The 21,552-nt window shown below is 36.4% G+C and overlaps 2 protein-coding genes across 2 annotated transcripts; both read left to right on the plus strand.

Annotated features, from left to right (window-relative positions):
* Nucleotides 1-3,881: 3,881 nt before the first annotated feature.
* Nucleotides 3,882-12,962, plus strand: LOC146163755 (uncharacterized). Its single transcript, XM_083382004.1, has 3 exons — nucleotides 3,882-3,981; nucleotides 10,792-11,077; nucleotides 11,693-12,962. The coding sequence occupies exons 1-3, from the start codon at nucleotides 3,898-3,900 to the stop codon at nucleotides 12,184-12,186; spliced, it is 864 nt and encodes a 287-aa protein (XP_083238130.1). The 5' UTR covers nucleotides 3,882-3,897; the 3' UTR covers nucleotides 12,187-12,962.
* Nucleotides 12,963-17,454: 4,492 nt separating this feature from the next.
* On the plus strand, nucleotides 17,455-20,637 carry LOC146163756 (protein rolling stone-like). Its single transcript, XM_083380585.1, has 4 exons — nucleotides 17,455-17,505; nucleotides 18,236-18,488; nucleotides 19,321-19,661; nucleotides 20,539-20,637. The coding sequence occupies exons 1-4, from the start codon at nucleotides 17,455-17,457 to the stop codon at nucleotides 20,635-20,637; spliced, it is 744 nt and encodes a 247-aa protein (XP_083236711.1).
* The last annotated feature ends 915 nt before the right edge of the window (nucleotides 20,638-21,552 follow it).

The following is a 21,552-nucleotide window of genomic DNA, read 5'->3' on the forward strand; positions in this document are numbered from 1 at the left end:
ATGAAAACAAACAAAACATCTTATAGCTTTCCTGTATATCCTGCAAATATCAACTATAATCGGTATAAAGCATATTCTGCAGTCAACAAGAGTCGAATTGAGAAGCTTCGTCAGTTTAAGAAAGATTCTGCATCGCTGATATTCCACCGGAACAAATTAAAGCCGTTAACGAAGCATACCATGTTCGATTGTTCGTGCCAATCGCCTCTTCGGTTTTGAGCTTTCCGAAAGCTGTGAATGCTTGTACGCCACGGTTTACTCTTGTCTGTCCACAAACAGAAAAACGCTCTCTCGAAAAAAAATTAGTGAAAAAAGTCTTGCCAATGCCAAAGCGAAGTGAAAAAGAGAATTTGAAACAAATGAAGGTTCGATAGTATGCTAAAATTTGCAGTTTCTTAGACAGGTTTGCTTGGCAATATTAATTTGAAAATCCAAATTTTATCATTAATTTATCCTTGTTTACATACAACACAAATCTTTATATTTTAAACGGCCCAAGGGCGAGCCAAGAACTTTTAAGACTAAGTCATGCGAAATTTCCGATTTCTGACAAGCTCCTTGATTACTCCTGGCGGTATTCTTTGTGCAGGAAGGAAAGCCTTGACCTGCAAATGACGTAGGTTACGCGATCCACAAAGGCTTTCGTCCGCTTGCTAGTGTTAAGTTTCACCCAATGTCCTGCCCATCGCAATGAAACAAAGTGCAACAAAAGTGTTTACAAAGCACTGCTGGGCTAATCATATAGCCTGGTGGTCGCCTCCGCCTGATATGTAAAATCTTGTAGTAGTTACGAATGTAAATCCATCAGTAAGTCCTTTGAATTTGTTTGACTTGTCAAGGCTCGCCAAATACCAGTTTTGCACGCACCCTGATGTCGACCAAAGTTTTGTGTTGTGTTTTTGCATTTTTGTAATGTGTATTTTTAGCGCAGCCTCGGGTTTTTAATGTCAGTCTCGTTGGTCCTAGCTGGCGACTTATTAAATATGCACAAGTAGGCTACAGAACACTTGGAAAGCACATATCTGTAATTCCAATGTTTGCTAAAAAGCATATTTGGAGATCTTTAAAAACGTTACTTTTTTAAGGATTTGCTTTTCTACCTCTAGACAAGTCTCGTTTTTAATATTTGCAATCTAAACTAGTAAACTAAAAGATCTGCTATAATTGTCATATGGTACCCGATACAAACAGTCTTTTGTTCGAAGCCGTGTTAAGTGTAGTAAAACAAATCACACTTAGTCACTTAACTTAGCGAGATCGCGACAAGAAAACCTATACTATGTTTCGTATTTAGATAAATGAAACATTAAACATAAACGATTTACATTGTATTTGAGCATTTCCGTTTTGTGTCTAGAAAAATATCTTTATTACTCCTTTTTTACTGCAGCAATTAGTATACACATGAAACGCTACTAAATAACCCAGTTTTCCACGCAGGTGTTGAATTTAGGGTAGTTCACATGGTTTTAAACCTGAATGTGAGCTGTTTTTTCAAAAAAAAATTGAGTATGAAGCGTCTTTTAGTTTTCTGTCATAGTTAGTATAATTAACAGAACGGACAATCTATAAAAGTCATAAAAGATAAAAGGGGCAACAGAACATGCCTAATGAAGCGGCAATGTGAACCTGAAATTATGTATCCATACTAGACAAACTACTTGCGTTAGACAGGTTTAATAGGGCGTTTACCAAGTTTTAAAACTCATTATATAGAGTAAATTTAGCCTGGTACTTGAAAGTTACGCAGCTCTTTATCTTCGGTATAGGCTTAATCCTCTTATATAGCGATTATATTGGTCGCCGATGCGGCATCAAACGTATATTGCCAAATTAGTGCTATAATGCGTAACAGTAGGGGGAATTTGTCAAGAAATATATATGAAACTTGCTTAAATCTAATGCCAAAGCACTGTAAAGTATACAGGTGATTTATATTATTTAAATTGTTACTATACGAGGGTGGGTAACAACACATTATGCTCTTGTGGTCCGTTAACCGTGTGTATCATTGAATGTCGAAACCGACTATTTTTATCCGAATGGAATTGCCGCCAATTCGATTGAGCTAACACAGGAATGCAATGACCGAATACCCTGTAACATTAATACCAACTAATGCTTAGCATCGTTAAAGTAAAGGCGAAAGCCCATATCGATAAGTTTCGTTTAAACACACAGACACGGCACAGGTCACGGGGGCAACCTTGTGAAATTATGCGTTAGATCTTTGCATAAAGACCATACTATATGCCACAGACGTAGGCTCAATAGTCAAACGTTTATCCTTTAAGGACACCTAGCGGTATTATATACAATTTCATCTTCCCGCCTGGCGATTTACTCAGAGTCACAGTTATTGTATTTAGTCACTGCATACAAAAATGTATACAAAAATAAAAAAAATAAAACAGCGGCGTTATGATAATTTCATCATAACGTAACGCACAATCAATTTTCAAAAACAATCAATTTTCAAAACACTTGGGTTCTGGGGCGAACCCTTCGCGCAAATATTAACATGCATTTATTTGGTTGAAGTTGGCAAAAAGTTAAATTAAAACGATCCATTTATTTCCAGTAAAGGCACATATATGAGATTCATATATTGCTTGAAAGAACGGTATAAATAGTCCAATTTACCATAAACATTTCAAAGAGATATCCTGCCATTGTATTAGGCATGGCACATGTGGACTGAATAGATTTCCAAAATCGACAAATCATAGTATTAAACCATTTAAAGTTTGCGAGAATTTGTTTTTTTCGGTGGCCTTTTATAGTTTACGCACCTGGTCAACATTGGTACTTGTCAGTTTAGCAAAGCAAATCTAAATAAATGCAACTTTTAATTACTTTGACGCAAACAACTCATTTGTGTGCGGACACGATTTTATTGCGTAGCAGTTTAACAAGGCACATACATCTTCTCCTTATAACTACAGTAACAAGTTTTATAACGCCACGTTATGACGAGTTTGTGCCATTTAACCAAAACAAAACCTCCGTTTAACCAAACAAATGTCTTGATCAGGTTCGGTTAGACTACCACAGTTTAACAAATTTGAGAACCAAGTTAAAAACCATAGCGTCCCAAAACAAAAATGACAGTACAAAATTATATTTCGCGCAAATCCGTTAGCTGAGATATACATTTGCTGGAAAACAATAGATCAAAAGGTTTGGGTCTGATAGGCAACCAGCTAAAGTTCCTTTTAAAAACACATATGAAACATTTCCTTACGATTGTGACAATGCCAACGGTGTTACTTTATTTCCCGACAACCATTTGTCACCAAAGCAAACATATGGAAAGCTTTGTGTTTAAATTTTGTGAATCATAAAAACAGGAGATCCCTAATAAAAAGGCTTTTGACCTGATAAAGAGACCGAGGTTGGGCTTTGCGTTGCAATGACTGTGACGGCGCTTAGCGCTAAGGAATTTTAGGGCATTCCGCAAATGAAGGACTAGTTGTAAACTGCAAGGGTGGCCTAAATCGTACAGAATAATTTATTTTAAGCAGCGTATAGTATAAAAAAAAACATTTAAAACTTGTATAAAATTTATTGTCGCTGGGGTTAAATAACGTGCACAGTCAGGACACAATGGACAAGCAGAACCGTAACACAAAAAGCTTCTGTTGGGCTACTCGACAACCGTTGGTGTCAAGTTGCATTGAATGGGATACGAAGCGGTGTGAGTGTTACGGCAGCGTTATGACGACGAGGTAACCTTCCACAAGGATATTTGGAAAAGATAAATTACCTGACTGATCAATTCGTGTGCCGCAGTAAATGTATTACAAAGTTTCAGTACGTTTCTAGTTTTTAAAGTGTGCTGGTGACAAGATCTTATCTAAAGTGTATACCTTTTCAGAAAGTCTAATAAATTTCAAAATGGCTAATTGTTGTTCGTCTGAATTTAAGGCGAAATACTTTCTGTACAAAGACTGCGCGCCGTCTAAGTTTTACACCACGCAGGTAAGGTTGTATTCTAACATGCCTTGAAATCGTTTTTCTATTAAATTAAAAAAAAAAACTCTCTAACTTAGACCGATGACTTATCTCTGTAACAACAACAGGTGTGTCGTGCAGCGCTGTAGATTATTGGTGAAGGTGTTTTGTAAATTAATAAACTTTGTGAAGAAATGTGTTTGTTAAAAGTGAAAACAGTATATCGCTCACCGAAAAACATAAAGTATTGTACCCAGTGTGGGTGCTTTTTACATATGTCCAAAATATAGAATCGATGATCTATTTTTTTGTTTTGTGATGTTACTAGTCATGACGTAATTTTTCGACATTTTTTTGTTAAAACATTTTCCGAAGCCCTTTTATTTTTTTCACAACCACTATGCCAGACCGTGCGGGGCTAACACATTGCTATGTTGACATAATATATTTTCTAGTTGAATTCATCTCCTAAAACGCTTCGCTACCTCTGTAACAATGCACCGTTCCCAAACCAGTTGTAACTATCTAAATAAATGTGCGTGTAAGTTCATATTAAATACAGAAATTGAGCTGGTGAATGTTTCTTATACAAGTAGGATGCACTTTTGCATACTTCGCAGTCAAAAGTGCAGAAATGCTAAACCTTATGTGCTTGAGGCCTGCGTAATCCATAAGTATATCATTCAAGTAAAGTTTCTAAAATATATTATACCTTGTAAAAAAAGAGCAACGTTGTTTTACGACAGGGGTGTGCAATCTTATAGTAACAGGGGGTTGCACCGCGGCCAATATTTGTATGCGGATTGAACCACAAGCAAATCACATTTTTATCGTCGACCGAATACACCAGAGTGCGGCTTCGACAGCATATCAAATGTTCCACTATTTTGTGATTCTGTCTGCAGATCATATCTTGGGAAACTAAATTTGTGGTCATTACACTTTAATAATAAATTAAACATAATTTAGTCTGTATTCTTGTCGTGGGCCTGAAAATAAAACATGTCGCCGGTCACACATTTTTGCTCTGCAGGCCACAGGTTGCACATCGCTGCTTTAGACAAACAAACTTTGTTTCACGCTACAACGACTAAGACATGGGTGAATGTGGAAAAGTTCTCTTACCTAAACGATGAAAAATTTTCAGAAATACCGCCACAAAGTTACATCTTAACAGGGTGTTTGAAACAAGCTTATCGAAAACCTGGTGTTATCGTTCAATGTCGAACGCAAATATGCAACCGTATTCTTCGTTTAAATTTTTTTAATTGAAAAGGGAAAAATAACGGCATATAAGCCTTTAAAAATTGTTTATTGCAAGCCTTTAAATATTGTTTTTTTGAAACGATTAGGGTGTTGGCTTAGCTTAAAACTAAATATTACTATAATCCAATTTTTCCCCCAATTTCATGCCCTGTTGGACACTAAACGCTATGTCAGGGGTTCTTAAATTGGGGCACATGTACCCCTTGGGGGTACGTAGACTACTTTTAAGGGGTAAAGGGCCTAATTAAAAGTGTAGTGGATAAATCAAAACAAAATTAATTATACGAGCGTTTAAAATTTTAAATAAAAACAACATTTTTGTTTTTTTTCTCTTAAACGCATTTAGACTTTAACATTTTTCGGATCGAACATAAGTATTTTTGTTTATTGACATTACTCTATGACAGGGCCGGATTAAGGTTTTCATGGACCTGGGGCTGTATGGTAGTCAGAGGCCTATTGTTCTTTTTTCATTTTGTTTATTGTTTCATTCATAGGCGTAGTCAGGGGGGCGCAGGGGTCATGTCCCCCCCAAAATTAATAAATATTTTATTCCTAATAATTTGTTTTGTAGCATTTATGAGCAGTGCCACAACAGTCGATCACAGGCATGTCACACCTTCAATTGTCATGCACTGTTACGTCATAAACGATCTAGTTATTATTACTTTTGCTATACATTAATGCAGTTTTACTACTTTTAGTCAGTTTTTGCTCTTTGAAGTTTGAATGGTTTGTGAGCATTGCGAACACTAAGTTAGCTGCTGCTCGAAACGGTTTGCTAGCATTGTTATTTGTGTTCGTTACGGCAGTTAATACACGGGTAAAAGCTAAACAAAAAAGTTCAAACTTTTTGGCGCCCCTAAAAAATTTTTTCGGCTGGCCACTACCACAATTACCATAAAATAACATTGCTTTATTCACTTATCAAACTGATCAAATTAACGTGTTTTTCCAGCTGTTTGTAACGTCATCGCTGTATATTTTTTCTCCAAAATCTCGTTTTTTATACAAAAGTAGAGCTAAGGAATGCAACCTACTTAGACAAACGCATTTGATTCTTTAGTCTTTTAAGGACTGAAAATAGGCGTTTGCCTAAACAATTAGTCATCATCAGACACAGATACATTCTTAAAACAACAGATAGCCCATTTTCATTAATAAATCTAAACTAGTGTTTCTTAAAGTTTTTTTCATATTTCTCCCCTTAAAGACTCAAACACTGTTAATTCCTCCAAAAAAAATCGCAGAAAGGAATATTGCCAAAATTCCATAGTATATGGATATGATGTGCAAGGTGCGTTTTTATGATTTATCTCAGAGATAACAGTGAACATTACAAAAGTCGAGTACAATTCAAAAACAATTGCAAAAATGCAAAGAAGAATTTTACGGAACGGAATTTACATAACGTATTTACAAAGTGTTATTCATGGTTAATGTGAACCACGAGCTTCTTGTTTAAATAAAAACAATGAAAATTGAAGAGAAAAGCATCTCAGTTTTGCCCGAAGATCTCTGCGTTTGAAAATGTCAAGTGTTCCTTTTTCTTGGTCAAAATATTTGTAATGGCACTAAAACCTCATTTAAATAAATATGTAGTCGAAAATGAAAGAAGTGTTTGCTTTACAACCGTTAATTTGGCATACTTAGCACAAAATTGTGGATTCAACCATATTAGCTGTTTTTTAAACGAATGGATTCGTAAAAGTCGCTGTCCAGCATTTGCTTTGGTATTTTGCAGAATTTAAAATATATACTGGACCTACATTGAACTATTTATTTAGCACTACTAAGACTAAGTCTACAAAAAATTCAACTAAAAGTTTGCTAAAACAAACAAACAGTGTGAAACAGACATCTGGTGCTAGTTAACTTTACTTACTATGATGAAACAAAAGAGATTGTAAACCAAACAGACTATATTATGACGTAGTTTATCACAGTTAATGCAGCATAACATTGTCTTTCATAGTTTTCAAGTCTTATAGTAAGTGGACGTTCCCATTTCAAGTTGTGCAGTTATAGTTATATGTGTTAAATATCAAATAATGAAAAGGTGATCCTTTTTCACCCACTTTTCCTCCCCAATTCCTCACTGAAATAAATTTCCTCCCCAAAATTTCAAATTCCCCACAAAGCGAGCCAAGTGGCTCCCTTTGAGAACCACTGATCTAAACGTTTTAGATATTTTGCTACTTTTGACATGGAAAGGGTGGTATTTTAGCGCTGCAAAAAATGAATCATCCCTTCAGGCATTGATTTTTCCAGTTCATCTGGGTAATACTATAGCAAGGTTTTAGCACCTTCTCTAATGCAGTGTTTCTTAACCTTTTTTACTTGGGGGCGCACCTAGAGACGTATGCAAAACGTGGCGGCGCACCTTACGAGTGAAGCGAGCGCGAAATTTTTGAGGTGTACCGATATTTCTCTCAAATTGCCTGCATTTTTTATTATATGGGTTTTACAGTTGCATATCTTTAAAGGGACTTAACGCATTTGGGACTAAAAACGCTATGTTGTCCATTAAAGTCTTATTCCGATTAATTTTGGACTTATTTCGACATGCTTTCTCCCTTCGCTCGCGGCGCACCTAGCAGCCTTCCATGGCGCACCAGTGCGCCGCGGCGCACCGGTTGAGAAACGCTGCTCTAATGGTTGAGACGTGGTATCTAAAATCAGTCCAACTTTAATATTACCTCACATTCTTACATGTTTTTTGTAATTTATTTGAACGTATAGGCTACTAATCATTGCTATACCTTTTGCTCACACAGCATCGCAATTATTTTTCGAAGCATTCACGAAATTTAGATATTGTGACAATCTGGCTAAGCAAATGTACTGTCTTTAAACAAATTAATGTAGATCGTTGTGATTTTTTTTAGCATATAGCCTAGTCTTCTCATAGTAGATTCATTTTGTGTAATAACAAACACGCACTGACGTCAAAAGCTAGTCGTCTTATAAAAGCCTCAAAATAAGTATGATGGATATTTCTTTAAACCAGGGGTCGACAACCTAAGGTCCGCGGGCCAGATCTTGCCCGACCATGAAAATCATCCGGTCCGCGACCTGATTTTACAAGCTGGACACAAAGTCATCCCCAGTTTAACTAACTATGTTTAAAATACTTGAAAGCCACACGTTTTATAAACCTGTTTTATTACGGCCCGCCGAGAACTTACTGAGTTTGCTGCCTGGCACCAGTGGCGATAACACTAGATTTTAGCTTTACAGTTATTTTACAAAGATATCGTCGGTTGGTCCTATTAAATTGTTAGTGATGGGCCTATTTTTTGTGGTGGGCCTGGGGCTGCAGCCCCCTCAGACCCGCATCAATTCGCCCCTGCTCTATGACGTCAGCTTTCAAATTTAATGCTGACCTTGTCTATGCGCATAAAAACAATTTTAAGTGTCAGCGTTAAAAAGTTAAGAACCACTGCTCTACGTTATCTTGTAAGACTTTCTAAAGCAGTGGTTCCCAACCTGGGGTCCACGAAACCCTTGGGGGTCCGTGAGAAAGCATTTGGGGGTCAGGGGTGGGCCACACGGACCCACGGTTGGTAACCACACCACAAGTATATAAAGTGAGCAACATCACCAACCACTCATGGTAATTATACAAGCTGTGTTCACTTTTAGTATTCGGATTTTACACATCTCGCAAATTATTTAAGGTATCATTTAAACTAGTAATATTTACGCTATTGCAATAAAATTACAAATACGAAAACATCAATATTCTTTACAGTACTTGTAAGAAAACCTATAATCCGCTATGTGCCTTTTTATGACAAAAACGCGGGTGGTGAAAATATTTAATGAGCTTTATTTTAGGAGCAGTATTTCTGTAGAATCGAAGTGCACTACTTTGGCTTGACGCAAAACAGCGACACATAAATGTTTTCAAACCATCAGGCTGCAATGATCAACCGATAAAACTCGCACATACGTAACTTGTTTTTCTGCTGCAGTACAACTTTTTAACATGGAAATTTAGGCTTATACATTTATAAGATGATTTTGCTATCTTAGGCGAAATTTTATCTCCTAATGAAAAAGGTAAAATCGAGCACGTCAGAATGCCATACGCTTCGAATGCCATAAGAGTGCAGAAATGCCGCAGAATCAAAAAGCTGATAAAATCTAAACGAAACGCTGCTTCAGTTTTTGTTTACATATGTTATATTTAGGGCTGCGGAGTCGGAGTCTGACTCGGGACTAGGACTCGTCGGAGCTTTTGGTAGAATGTCTTATGGTGGAATATTTTTCAATCACGTATTGTGGGTGAATGAGTTGTATTTCCTATAATTAATTTGCTGTATATCCACCTTATTTTAGTTACGTGATGGGTTAAAGAGAGGCTAAAGGGTCAAAGACTCCAGGACATAAAGTTCGACTTTTTTTCTGCTGGAGTCGGACTATAGGATGATATTGACCGACTCCGCAGTTTTATGAGTTTCAAAATAAATCAGTGACCGGCAAAATGTGGGGCGCGGCCCAAATGTCGGCCATCTAGCCATTTTTACTGAGTCGCGAGCTGCTTGTTATTATTTCAGTTTATCACGTAGTTGTGGGCCGCACGATGGCCATACACCTATTGTAATGCAATTAAAACGATTTTATCTGTTTATTTTAGCATATTATTACATCTTAAGGCCGCCAAGCCATTCCCTTTAAGTATACGGTTAGCCAAGTCTAACTAGTTTAATGCAATATTTTTCGCATTTCGAGCAAACTTTAACCCATTTTAAACTCATCTGTATTCAACATAAAGGATGCTGCATACTATGGCATGTCGCGCCGCGTGACTCATAAAAGTTCCTAAGGCTATTTTTTTTTATTAATAAAAGTGGCATTATGTCCAGCAATATTCGAGTCACTTTGAGTGCCTCTTGTGTCACGTAACATTTCAATCGACATTTCTCAAATTAAAACAAATAAACGGAATCGATTAAAATGGTTTTCAGATTTGCACACAAGTTTGCTCTAGAACAAATATTGTTTTGTGTTTTATGACGTCACATCATAACATATATTTTTTTTGGCCGTTCAAAGAGCATTTTGGGCCGTCATAAAAAGATTGACCACCGATATTAATAATAATTCATATACCTGGTATTATCTTGCCTTTGTGCAATTTTTATCGGTATCTGTCTTCAGCAACATATCTTCTGCAATAATGAATTGTCTAAAATGCGTAATACCACTTGTAGGCTACCTCCATTGCAATTTATATTTGTTAAGTTTGGACAAACATACAAATATCTCTCATTGCATTTTTTTCCGAGTAAAGGCACAATTCGGACAATATTAAGCGGTTGTCTTCGAGATAGCTCGCCTTGATTCAACTGGACTGCAAGGAAATGATTTACCGTGAGATGTAGATGCCTAGCGGTTACAGCTAAAAACCTATTGATTTTCTAAAATCGGTATACTTATAGAGCATGAACAACATACCGCACTGCTCAACATTAAACTTTTCGTGGAGCAAAAGTCAATGTTTTGTTTACAGATATGCGCTTGAATACATTCATGTCTAAAAACTTTGTTTTTTTATTCATATAGTGGTCAAATTGCGTATGGCATCTTCTACCAGTCCGTATTTTTCTCTGCTGCTATTGGCTCGGGTGGTGGCTAGCTTCAGCCATTACTGGTGGCACGGAATACTGGACCTTTCTCACGAATTGGTCGGCTACGACGACGACCTTTTACTTCAGCTGGTCGCTTGGTGTTTGCATTTATGGCATAGCGACTCGAGATCAGTGGCAAACGACCGGAAACTTCAAGAAATCGACAGTGAATACTGTCACCGACAGCGCTGAAAATGGAAAACCGGTTACGTCTGTTGCAGGTTAGTCCGTACAACGCTCTACGTCATTAAAACTAAACAAACCAAAATATTTATAAGAACATTTATTTTAAGTGTAAAAGGGTTGGATTTTTATTAAACAAAGTCCTTTTCTTATAACCTATACTTGCACGTCAGTCCGTCACAAAGTTCGCACAAGGCGCGAAAAAATGCGTTTCTTTCGTTCAATTCAGAAAACCTTTAATTTAGAACAAGGCGTCAATCATTTAGTTTAGAGCACAGCAACATTTTTCGAATGGCATTTATTAAGGTGATTTTACAATTTATAAGTGTTATAAGGGCCAATGAGTCATAATCGTATGGCTTCAGCAATGAAAAGTCAACATGTTCTTTTATGCAAATTATTTTAATATCCTATGTTGACCAGTTTTTAAATGGCCCTAAATTTCGCGTCATTAACAAACCACGATACGCATGTGGGTATTTCATTCTATACTATTTGTATGCACATACCAACCTGAGGACTCCCGATGAAAGCCCCTAAACCACAGTTGGCAATCGCTATGGCTTAGTTGGAAAAGCCCTGGCTTAGTTGGAGCAGTATTCCACGATAGGGACTTACTATAAATACGGTAATTATTTTCTTTTCGTATTTAGGAGAAGGAGAGCTGAGGTGGTTTCACATCATCAATTGGATTTTCCAGGCTGTCGCTCTTGATGTTGCCATTACAGTCGTCGTCCTGTTCTGGGCACTTTTTACGCCGATTATTAATCCGATAAGCATTCACACTCACGGTATAATCCTTGTTCTTTTGCTCTTTGACTTGTTTATTATTGCTTTTCCCACCCGCCTCTTGCACGTTTACCACGTGGCACTGTATGCACTTGTATACACCGTGTTTCTGCTTATCCTACACGGTGCCCAATATAACTCAGCAGTTTATTCTTTTGTTAATTGGTCAACTAATCCCGGTATAGCAGCCGGAATTGGTGTGGGTCTCGTATTCGTTGGCTCTGTTATTGTGCATTCCATTGTTTTTGGTCTCTACCAACTGAGATTGTTGATTGCAAAGAAAACTGTGTTCAAAAACTCCGAAGCAACTGGCGTTACTTTGGCTATGGAATCAGACAACCCTGCCTTCACACAATAACGTGCATGGGATATTATTCAAGGGGTGTCTATTTAACTGATTTGTACAGTCACTTGAGTGGTTCTTTATTTTTTAAAACAGTTTGCTTTCTAAAAAATTCACATATTTTCATTTCCTTGTTTAAAACGGAGATGAAAATGTTCTTTAAGTGTACTTATAAGCAAATTCAAAATGTTTTTTTTACATTACATAAATGCTTGCCAAGTGAAGCTTTTCGAACACTTCGGTGTTGGCTAAAAGGCAAATTATCAATTTTTAAAGGATTTTTTTGTGTTTTTACATTTTTGTTCATTTCTATTTAAAGCTGATTGCACACTCATTTTCCCTGTAGCAAATTACAATCGTTACAAACCTTTGTAATTATAAAAATTGACATAATAGCAGATTTTGCATCCCCGAAAATTAAATGTCTTGGTGTCACTTCATTTTATATGAATTACCTTATATTAAAATTAACCACTGCTTTGTAGTATTTGCTTTGTATAGAAAACTATATACCTCTCCATATTTCGTGGAGAAATAAGTATTTTCGCCTAACATACGTTATTTTTTTAAATTCACCAACAATAAAATGTCCTTGAATGTTCTTTTGAACAACCCTGTTTAAACTGTTTACTGTTAAAGAACAGTGATATTAAAAGTTAAGTGAATACTAAAATTGTGTTACAGTGTTTTAAATAACTTAATATTTTTTGTGTTCGACACCTTTCCACGTCGGATTATTAGGCACGCCAGACGCTTGCATAAAATAAATACACGTTAGACAAGCGCATAAACTGTTGTTGCACTTTATAAACCATTTGCGTTGGCCATATGCAGGGACGGCTGCACGATTTTCGTTTGTGGATGGGGTGATAACATTTAAAGAATGTCGTCAAAAAATTACGTCATAATGTTGGAAATTCGTCCGATGATGAACAATATAAAGTTATATTAATCTCAGTAAATCTTGCCTCCTTTATATTCAACAAGTCGGTGTCTATGCTTGATGAACGTGGTGCAAATAAACATATATACGTATAGGCTTGCCCTTTTTTAGAAACGTAAATCCGGGACGCATATTGAAAACTGCAAATAAACTTAATGTAGACCTAATACAAAATAATTTAATGCAAATAATTAAGTCAACGGGGTTGCGCTTATTTTATATTTTGTCAGGGGGTATTTTTCAGGGCCGTATTTTTAAGGGTGGTTTGTGTAATTTAAATTGTAACCGAAAGTAATGTTCCGTATTGTGTGTAAAACGGGTAGAGTAAATACTTTCTCACAGTTAAAGTAGTATGCGGCCCTTGTGCAAGCAGTAACAATATTAGGCTGTACATTGGCAAAGGTGCTGTGCCCATAACAAATTCGTATTTCCCGGGCCAAATCATTCTCAAGCATATGTTAAACAAAATGTAAGATTCAATCAAGCTGGCCTCTTAAAACTATTATGGTACTTATTATGTTGTACTCTGCGTCTTTTGCTTGTTATTGCTGATGATTTAAAAAGGTAAAATTTACCATGTTACTAAATAGTGTCACGGATAGCGTAATATCATTTCTTAAGTGCTAAATAGTGTGTAAAGTCGTAAATATTTAACATTTTCTAAGCAAAACTTATAATTTCTCTAATCGTTAATTATTATACAGAATATATGTTGGTCTTCCTTCCCTTGGCTATTTTTGTCTGATTTGATGAAATGGGTTCACCGTAAATGATTCCCCACAAATGGAGTCACATTTTAGCATTTAATCAGATGGCTTGTTATAAATTATCGCATTTATCTGCGTGACTGTGAAACATCTAATTGTTCGTCTTGGCAAACTAAGATTTTACAATTTGTTGAAACAAAATTGCAAATAATTTGTTCTTATTTGAAATGAAACGACTAAATACCCAACGGATAAGCACGTAAAACATCTGTTATGTAACGAAAACCAGTAACATATATTAAATAGAGAACCACTAACAAATGTAAAACCCTGTAGTTGTAGCAGCCAATGTTCGCATTGCGTGGTATTCAAGAAAATACGTAATCCTGGTACCATACTGCGTCCAACGTAAGTAAAATCTCGTTTGAAACTATAAATTGGTAACTATTAAAACCGCCGCATTAAATGCGAAATTTTGCGAACTCTACCTAATTTTGTGCGGTAACAGACATTAAGAAGTTTTTAAACATATAAGTCTTAAGTTGGAAACATTAAAACTGGGTCAAACGTGAAAAAAATCTTTGAAAATAAAAATAAAAAAAAAACGGTGACCGGTTTTAGACGGCGCTCGCTTACCTTCCTCAAAAAAATATCTCCCAGCACCCGCCGGATAATATGAATTTAAACTTCTTTACCCACCACACACAAAAAAGAAACTATCCCCAGCAACCTCAACCCCAGAAAAATATTTCTTAACACCCGCTGGAAAATAATTAATTTATATTAAAAAATTTTTCTTGACAGCCTTACCAACCAAAAATAAAAAGTATTAGGCTACTTAGTTTTGAGAAAGAATTGCTAAATGGCTTACTTAAGAGTTGTTACATTTTTGTGTTTTTTATTTTTGGTAAATCTTAAACGGAAAAATCCGGGACAAATTGCTTAACCGGCCGGGACACCGGGACAAGGCCTTAAAACCGGGACTGTCCCGGCTGACCCGGGACGTTTGGCAAGCCTATGTATATACGTTTGCAAAAACCTTGGCTCTACTTTCAATAGGTATTCGACCAACATATAGGCAACCAAAAAGAAGTAGAGTTGCAACTACGAACGTTACAAAACAGAATTTCGTCTCTTCGCGCAAAACCAAACCAACCTGGTATTTTGAAATCACAGAAAACAGTCCGATCTCTCTTTTCTGTGCGTCCAGAAAATCACCAAGACGGGAAATCCGATTAAAGGAAACTTATATAGTCTAATCAATTCGAATGTAGAAATACTGACCTGTCATGTTCTTTGCTTCGGCATATAATCTTCACTGTATCTGAAAGATCAATGATCATAAATTTCCAAAAATACTTCACCCAGCAAATGTTCAATTGTTAAAAATGTCGTATTACGTAACAAAGGTTGTTTGGTAATGAAAAAAGTCAGGTAAAAATGGGTTGGAGTTCATATCAGATGAACTGCTAGTGTAGACAATTTTAGTTTTATTTCCTATTTGTTTTTGGGTCGTGTTCGTTTTAGAAAGTTTTGAACTAAACCAGAGTACGGCATGTATTAACTTTGAGCATAATGGCTGGAGGATATAGTTTAGTTTTCCCAAACTTTGCAGTGTGGTGGATCTGTCACGCCAAACTTGGTCCGGCCAAAATCGGTCGTAATCAAGTCCGGTCGGACCGATTTTGGCGTTGGAACATTAAAAAAAAACAGGTCTGTAAACTATGCTTAAAGTAAATATACTAAATATTACCGTACAAACGAAAATAAATTATCGAAACACTAATTATAAAGAAACTCTAATCGGCTTTTGGGATATTCTGTTGTTCAGTTCGTTTAAAACTAATAGCGCCCTCTAGTAATTCTGTCAGATATTATGTACAAACTGAAAACGTCTTGGGCCTATTCAATAATGATTAATAATAAAATATAGAACGTTAATTATTATTAGTATTATTGAGTTAGGTTGTTGTCATTACTGCTATCAGTATCATTTTTTTTGCCTTGTGGCCACCAAGGGCCTCTTATTATAATAGTATAAAACAACAACGATAATAACAATCGATATGGGTAGCAATACTAAAATTAATAAAGATCAAAAATCGACAAACGAAGGCCGGACCAGTTTTGGACTAGCCGGACCTGTTTTAGCGGCTGTTCCAACGCCAAAATTGATCCGACCGGATCAGTTTTGGCCCCGGACCAAATTTCGCGTTACAGATCCTTTTAAAGAAGTTGCCTGTGAACTCCCTAACGAAACAGGTTTAACTGTAGGAGCGGATTTTGCTTGAGTAGGGACATATACATTTTGTCACACAAAATTACATCATGACAAGACTTTAAGCAAAAGCCCTTAGGACAGGGGTGGCTAACACGTGGCTCTCGAGCCGCATGCGGCTCTTTACCCAGTTATATGCGGCTCTTACATTCATGTTACACTTATGATCTGGTTTCGATTTCCTTTGGTTTAATTATGGATTATTGTCGGTATCGACTTAGACTATTTGCCATTGTATTTTTAGTAACACTCTTGAAACAAGGTAAAGGCAAAAAGTATGCCCAAATAATACTGATATACGACATTATATCGAGAAATGTGTATTTTTTTAATCAATGCGATGCGTCTCCTTCTAAATTAAAATCTATTTAACGAAATAAATGCAGTGATTTTAGTAGCAAATGCGGCTCTTGGTATCTGATTGGTTGGCCACCCATGCCTTAGGTTTAAGAGATCTACTCAAACTCGTATTAAACATTCATCTGAAAGGTCTTTTTTCGTTAGATAGTTTCAGGTTTAACAAGATTAGTGGTCGGCAAACTTTTATTCACAAATGCTGTGGGTTATGTATTTTGTATATTTAGGCTATAGTAGCCTACATGTAGCCAATGAAACCTGAGTGGCCAATGGAACTTTGCTGCGCCAATAGAAACGTAAACAAACAACTAACAAAACCAAAACCCAATATCCATGCTAACGTTTTGTTAAAAAAAGTCGTTTATTATTAGCATGTTATGAATTGCATGGATTAGCCTACATATACGTAAACCGGTGTTGCATAGAATTTAAAGTTTTTCTTTGAAGTTGAACGAATATTATATTAAAAAAGAATAAAATAAATGCTGTAATCCGTGTCAGTTCACACGGTTAAGGTTCCGGTAAAATTTGTCAGAGCGGATGCTGTTAACGATAAGTCAACGGCTCAAAAGTTTGTATTTAACCAGTAAGGTGTAAGGTCGGATTTTATACTTCTGTGATTGCTCATGGAGGTCTTAGGTTTGTGCCCAAATTTTCCGAATCCAGTTGTAGCTGTTGGTAGAATTTCAAAAGCAGTTCTGGCATCGATTTTTAAAGAGTTTAACTGGAAATACTTCGGCTTCAAAGATATCAAGGAAGAGAGTTTTTACACGTCGAAAGTAACTTTGTAGCTAAAACAACTTAGTTATTGGCCGACTTCGCTTTGTATTTGTCAAACTAAACTGAAATATTTTAATCCTAATATTTCTTTTATGATAAAGGGTTGCCTGCTAACAAGGCAATATTGAGTTAAGTTTTTGTTGTGTCTGGTTACGGATTTTTTTGCGAGGATTGTTGTGGACCAAATACCAAACCTTAGATTTCATGCTATTTCCAATATGTTACATTTCTTGCTGAACCAGCTGCATCCCTTGGTCATAATTCTACCCGTAAACTAAACGAAATCAAGTAAAATACTACTGTCAAATTCATTGCTTTTTAGTGATTGTCTATTTTTTCAAGAAAAAAAAAATTTCACCAAATTCCGAGAGAAGGATCTTTAGACCAGGTTTTCCATTTCAAATATTGACATGTAGGCCTAATTTATTAAAGCAGTGGTCTTCAACCCTAGGTTAGTGTTTCAGGCTTTACTACGGTACCTTATTTAACTTTGATAGTCCACATGGTCTATTCAACTAAAACGCACAGCATATCACTGTGGGTGTCAAAGAGCGTTACATTTAAATGCCAAACATTTTACGTAAAACCTTTCATCGATGCGGGAATACTCGATCACTTAGAATTACTCAATTCTGAGGGAGAATATCTAAGTATATGACCAAATGGCAATAAAATACAACTTTAACGCAAATAACAACGATTTTGTAAGCTTCATTAAAATGATTGCTGCCTTGCCACTGACTGGGATTATACTAATGACATATCGAAAAGCATTTTGTTAGTTAACGTTGCATCACTGATATCTAATGAAGATACCGAAAAGCTGTTGTCATGATACTTAATTGATAATTAGGGGGCGCGAGCCACAGGCGTCTACAACATGGGGGCTTGATAGAAATAAGGTTAAAAACCGTAGTATTATAAACTGTGCTTAAACTATGGGATAATACCTAATATTTTTTTTAAAAAACGTTTTGTTTTACACCTTTAAACTCCCAGGTCTTCAAAGATGTCTGGTTTTTATGGAAGTTCAAGGCCTTTGCATCCTTATACTGGTTCCTGGTTTACTTACTTCCAATACTAAGGTACAACAAACTGAGGTTGGCTTGGATTTACCTCACAAACTGGGGCGCAATTTTATTGCAAATATACCTTCTGTTATCATTTGCCGTTGTCAATTACGGAATGAAGAGAAGGAAAATAAACAGACGCTTTACCATCGACGAAAAACTGGAATTCGATTTTTCGAGAGGTAATTGTTAATTGGGGCAAATAAAAATTCCGCCTTTAATTACTAGCGGAACAAACAAAATTGAAAATTTCGATCAACAGAATTCAAAAGTTATTTTTACACTGTGGCTATGCCTGTTTGATGTGTATAGGATACAACGAAAATCATGCGATCCGCGTGACCTATTTTACACACTGGGCCATTTATTATATTTTTCGACTATTTTAACTATGCGTAAAAGCAATTTTCTACGCTTTGCGCAAATCTTGGTTGTACATCGACGGTAGTATGTAGACTAGGGTTGCCATACGTCAGAATTTTCCCTACCTGTCCGGGAATTCAGTGTTGAAATCTGCGTCCTTTTTGTAAATTAATTTCAACAATAATTTCTCTATTTTAGTTCTTCTTTATGCTCCGGTTCGCCAATTATATTCTGTTCCACATGCGGGCTCCAGGCAAAACAATTGCTGATCACTGTTATCGCGTAATGTGCGAAACATTCTTGTGCGATAGTCTCCCAAAACATTAATTCTGTTTGTCAGGGATTGTGAGTAAAAAATATGGCAACCCTAAGTTAGATCCGTTTTCAATTCCTAAATACACTTGTTTTATGATTTAACAGTCGTTGCAGTTGAAGTAGATGGGTAAACGGCTATATAGGCCTACACATTTAAAATTTAACGGCCCGCAGAATCTTTCTGGGTTTGGTTTTAGCCCGTGACTAGAAAATGGTTGCTTACCCCTGTCCTATATTATAGGTGAAGGTGACAACATTTCAATTTAGTTAATCTATTGGTAAGATTTAGTTACTATGCACACTATTAACACTGTAATTGTGGTTTTGTTGTTGTAGATCTTAAATGGTTTCATAAACTGACAATGATCGTGCAAACAATAACGCGAGGAAGTGCTATTATCATCACCACAATATATTGGAGCCTGTTGGAAGCCACGATATCATTTCACAGCCTTCAAAAACACGTCTTTAATGTGGTGATCCTCGTAGTGGACCTTTTTGTGATTGACACTCCCGTTAGACTGTTGCATTTCATCTACATTTCTGTGTTCGCGCTTATCTATTCACTGTTTTCCTGGTCCTTGCACTATCGCGGTATAAACTCGGCGGTTTACCCCATTGCCAATTGGTCGCTTCAAACGGCCAGAACAACTTTACTTTGCCTGCTTATGTCCACAGTGGGTAGCCTTATTGTACACGCTGCTGTCTTCTTGGCCTTTAAATCCCGACATAGATATTTCGAAAGTCGCTCCTTGACGCACGTTTAGCTAAATTATAAATAAACGTTTATTGACAACTGCAATATGCACTCTGCAGCCTATATACACAAAAACATATCAAAATTTAAGTCAACTTAATCATATGTGTTTCTTTCCAGCTGATCTCTATATTTGTTAAACTTTTTTGGCTGGGTATTAATTGTTAAACTTCTAAATTCGCACTTCTTTCCATGGCATATTAAAATTACCTTTATGGCCTAATACCTAATTAAATAGAATGACTTGCCGCATAATATGCTATCATCTGCCAGCAGATGCACAGATTTGGTTAAAGGCCAAATAAAAAAGATTTGAACCCGTCTTAAAGCCATCCAAATTTAGGATTACTAACATTGCCTTTTGTGTATCTTATATAAAGCTCAATTTCAATCACAATGCCGTTTGTTTGACGTTAGTAACCAAATACCAAATGCTAACGCTCCACTTTGGAGCAGTTTTACGTACCCTTGTGCAAACACTAAACTTTATCGTTTGAAAGGGATTCCCGTAGTTTGCCGCATTGACAAAGTCCGCTCATTCAGCAGCAGTTTTGTACAGAATTGAAAGTTTACAGTGTTTTAGCCTAGATTTGTATAAACATTTCCTGTTTTGTAAAATAAACGTGGAAGCAGGGCGTGATTCATTTGTGCCATAATATATACGAAAATATTAAAACGGTTATTTAAAGTAAGATTTTGACCAGCCAATGCTATTCACTCAATTATATACTTCGTTTAAGTTGATACTTCGTTTAAGTTGAGCGTACTAAAGCTAAACAACTAAGTTTGTGTATTAGTGCCAAAGCAGTCAAATCGACGAAGTAGAGATCAATCATTACGAAAGCAAACGAGAGTCTGCAAATCAGCCCGACATGAACACCATCGAAGTGAGATAAGGTTGTTTAGAGCTGTTTGATTTCTGCCGGACAGCGCAACATTTTTAAGAATTGTTGATTACCTCACAAACTGTTATGGAGTAAGGGATATTACCTAAATATTACTTGTGATTTGTGAAGCGCATTTTTCGAGGGTATGATAGTTACCAGACCTGGGATGAGTTTAGGTGGGCACCCCGTCTTGCCCCAAAAAACTTTATTATAAGCCAACTTTTACAGGGTAAATATGAAATTAAACCATTCGATAATATGTTTTGCCCGTTTTAAGGAAGTATACTTAGCTCAAATAAAGGCGCTATGCATAATATGTTATAGGTTGCGTCGTGTGACAAACCAACTCTATAAAGTGCGATTTTGTGTCAAATTAGATCATATTTTCCATTATAGCGGGTAATATGCGAATGTCTTTGATGAGCCACACATCCTTTTAAATTAAACGAAACATTTATAGGACGAGGCAGTTAGCAGTACAATTACAGACAAATGCATTGAAGCATACAACGACAGGCGTTTCTCGTTGGATTTTCATATGTACACCAATCACTCATAGCCGATTGCTTCCTCTTTGAGTTTAGTATGGCGAAAAGAGTTCATTAACAAACCGAGCGTCATAATAACATACATTATTGCTGAAATAGTATGCGTATAAATGTGAAGCAATCTAAAAGTCGAAGTTCAGTTTTAAGATTCAGCAAATAATTTTGAATAATTTATTGAGGAAAGAGTTTATTGTTTTTAGATATAATCTGTGTATCGTTGCTAGGATAAAGAATCGGTTACTGCTAACGCAATCAGACTTACAACGTCCGATCAAGGCGAAAAGTTAAGCAGGTAACAAAAATGCCTTACAATGGCTGACGTTACTCCCGGTCAGATTTCACCGAAAAACGCGCGACTTGTGCGCTTCAAATCTAA

The sequence above is a fragment of the Ascidiella aspersa genome, chromosome 2 (genome assembly GCF_963924565.1).
Source record: "Ascidiella aspersa chromosome 2, kaAscAspe10.2, whole genome shotgun sequence".
Taxonomy (NCBI): Eukaryota; Metazoa; Chordata; class Ascidiacea; order Phlebobranchia; family Ascidiidae; genus Ascidiella; species Ascidiella aspersa.